The sequence below is a fragment of the Monoraphidium neglectum genome, assembly GCF_000611645.1.
Source record: "Monoraphidium neglectum strain SAG 48.87 unplaced genomic scaffold scaffold01827, whole genome shotgun sequence".
In the NCBI taxonomy this organism is placed as follows: Eukaryota; Viridiplantae; Chlorophyta; class Chlorophyceae; order Sphaeropleales; family Selenastraceae; genus Monoraphidium; species Monoraphidium neglectum.
This window is the reverse complement of record NW_014011801.1, coordinates 1-2,989: the sequence shown is the minus strand read 5'-3', so window position 1 is coordinate 2,989 and position 2,989 is coordinate 1. Positions and strand designations below refer to the sequence as shown.

General features: G+C 70.9%; 1 protein-coding gene across 1 annotated transcript in view; it reads left to right on the top strand.

Annotated features, from left to right (window-relative positions):
* MNEG_9122 (hypothetical protein) overlaps nucleotides 1–2,388 on the top strand; it is a gene marked incomplete at both ends in the record, with an annotated part of 3,663 nt that extends 1,275 nt beyond the window's left edge. The window contains 4 exons of the mRNA XM_014042403.1: nucleotides 11–946; nucleotides 1,225–1,539; nucleotides 1,818–1,965; nucleotides 2,258–2,388. Of these exons, the coding sequence (XP_013897857.1) occupies nucleotides 11–946; nucleotides 1,225–1,539; nucleotides 1,818–1,965; nucleotides 2,258–2,388 (1,530 nt within the window). The remainder of the gene's footprint in view (nucleotides 1–10; nucleotides 947–1,224; nucleotides 1,540–1,817; nucleotides 1,966–2,257) is intronic.
* Between the last annotated feature and the right edge of the window lie 601 nt (nucleotides 2,389–2,989).

Sequence of the window (2,989 nt, the reverse complement as noted above, 5' to 3'; positions counted from 1 at the left end):
GCCCCAGCAGCAGCCGCCGCCGCCGCTGCAGCAGCAGCAGCAGCAGCAGCAGCAGCACGAGCCGCCGCCCGCCGCGCGCGGCCGCGGCGCGCGCTACGACGGCCCCCTCTGGGCCGCGGAGGTCGTCGGCCGCCGCGTGGCCATCCTGCGCTGCGCCCGCGGCGGCGGCCGCGGCAGCTGGTGGGACAAGGCCAGGGTCGTGGACTACGACGGCGCCACGCGGCAGCACAAGCTGGTCTACCTGTCGGACGGCCGCACCGAGGAGTGGCTGCAGCTGTCGGACGTCAAATTCAAATGGGAGGGCGCGCCGCCGCCCGGCGAGCCGCCGAACCCGACGCACCGGCCGGAGTTCGCCGGGCACGCGGCGGCGGGGCGGCGGCTGCGGATCTACTGGCCGGCGATGCAGCGGTGGTACATAGGGGACGTCAAGTCGTTCGACCCGATCTCGGATCGCCACAAGATCTGGTACAGGGACGGCGACTCGCAGGACCTGTGGCTGCATCACGAGCCTGTGCAGTGGCTGGATGACGAGGACGCTTTCGCGGCGGCGGCGGCGTCATGGCCGCGGGCGGGCGCGGCGTCCCCGGCCGAGGCGGCGGCGCTGATATCACGAGCCTTTCCGGGGGGCGCCGCGGGCGCGGGCGGCGGCGGGGCCGGGTTTGGCGGCGCGGCGGCGGGTGTCCTCGGGAAGCATGCGCGCGCGGACGCGGCCGGCGGCGGCGGCGCGGGGCCGCCCAAGCGGCCGCGGCCGGCCGGCGTGCTGCCGTCGCCGCGCATCGGCGGCGGGGCGCTTGCGTGCCTGCAGCAGCAGCACCAGCAGCAGCAGCTGCTGCTGGCGGCGGCCGCGCCGCCGCCGGGGGCGTGCATGGTCAGCCACCCGGGGAAGCCGTCGCTGGTGGGCTGCCGGGTGTCTGTGTTTTGGCGGAGTGACAAGCTGTCATACAGGGTGAGTGATCGATGGATTCAAGGTGGCTGGCAACTGAGGGTGTTATGACGCGGTGGCGCGCCCCGTGAAGCGAGAGGTTGCAGGCGCGCAGCTGTCGCTTTGTTCGGCTTTCATGTTTGGCAGTCGGCAGCTTTTCCTTGTTTTGTGGCATTGGGCGTGCTCCTGGCCCGGCTACTGACCGCACCAGCAGCCGGTCATGGGCCGTGGCCGGCGCTTCATCACCAGCCAGCCTGGCCCCTGCCTCACCGCCTCCGTGCCTCCTCGGCGTCACCTTGCAGGGCAAGCTGGCCAGCTACAGCCCCACCAGCGGGAAGTTCACAGTCCGGTACGACGACGGCCAGTCCGAGCAGCTGCACGTCGAGCGGGAGCGCGTGCAGTGGCACGCGCCGCGCGCGGCGAGTGCGGGCTACACCCCAGAGCGCCACGCGGCAATGGCGGCGCTGGGGGTGCAGGGCGTCGCGCCGGCGCCGGTGCCGCCGCCGCCGCCCGCGGAGCGGCCCGCCGGGCAGCCGGCGCCCGGCGCGGCGGCGGAGATGGTGGGGTGGCGGGTGGCGGTGTGGTTCGGTGCGGACGGCAGCTGGCAGGAGGCCGAGGTGCGGCGGGCTTTGCTTTGTAAAGGGCAGTGCCACCAGTTCAGCTTTCCGCATCCCCGCTGTATGTGTGAAGATCACAGCAGATGAAATCTGCTTGTTCGCACTCCCGCCTCGACTATACACCCTGTGCCCCGCCACACAGCAGCCCAGGGGTAGAGGAGGGCAAACAGGACCCTGTCAAATCGTCACGGATGCCTCCAATGGTGCCTGCCTTTCAATTAAGCTCTGCCTTGCGCCTTGCCCCCCTCCCTCTGCTGCCCTCTCCCTCCGACCCCCAGGTCCTGGCTCATGACGCGGCGCGCAGCTTGCACCACCTGCTATATGCAGACGGCGAGCACGAATGGGCCGACCTGGCGCACGAGGCGCTGACCTGGCAGCGGCCGCCGCAGGCCGAGGGCGGCGCCGCGTGCGCGGGCGTGTTCAAAGGTGCGCCACTGCCGCGCTCGGCGCGGCGGCTCGGGGCGGCGGGGGAGCGGGGCATGGCGCCCGCCGCTGCTTTGGTTGAAGCGCGTGGGGCGGGGCAGTGCTCCAATAGCGTCTGAGATTCGCCCGGTCGCATTTCTGGGAGCAGGTTTGTGACCATGTTGTGTGCGTGGCCTGTAGGTAGCCCTGATGTCACGCGCAGTCTGCATGTGTCCCTGTGTCCCAGCGAACCCTGCTGTACCAGGCATCAACCGGCCTCACCCCTTTTGAACCCCCCTCTCGACCCCTCCAACAGCCGAGGACGCTCCCAAGGGGCGTGATGCCGTGGGGTGGCGCGTGGCGCTGTACTGCCGCGGGGGCGGCTCTTTTGCAGAGGGCCAGGTGGTGGGGTATGACCCCGCATCAGGGCAGCACAGGTGCGTGTGAACTGTGCGCACCGGTGCGCGCGCGTGCATGCGTGTGTATATGTGTGTATGTGTGTGTGTGTGTTTTTGCGTGGTCGTATGTGTGTGTGGTTAGGCTGGTGTGTGGTTAGGCTGGGCGGGCACAGGCTTGAGACGTGCCATCATCCGGGGGTCCCAGGGGTCGTGGCCCCCGCGCGCGGAGGGCACGTGAGATCCCGCCCCTGCCGCCTGGTCACCAACGACCTTGCACACGCGGGGGTCGTGTGTCGGCCCCGCTGCCGTTTGCTCGCGCCCGCGGTGGCCACGCGAGCGCTCGGCCGTCCAGGTCGCCAACACCAATGCACCTAGCGCACGGCCCAACCTCGGACTCTTGCGCGGCTGCCCCAGGGTGCTGTATGCGGACGACGAGGAGGAGACGGTGGCCCTCAGATCTGAGGCCGTGATCTGGCGCCTGTCGCCCCGCGAGGACAGCGACCACGATGACGACGACAGGGATTACGTAATGGACGATGACTCAGACGATGACGCGGGCCTGGACGAGATGGATGAGGAAGATGAGACGACCAGCGGCAGCGACGCGCCGCGCGGCCCCCGCGGCGGCGCGGCACGGCGCCGCCGCGGGG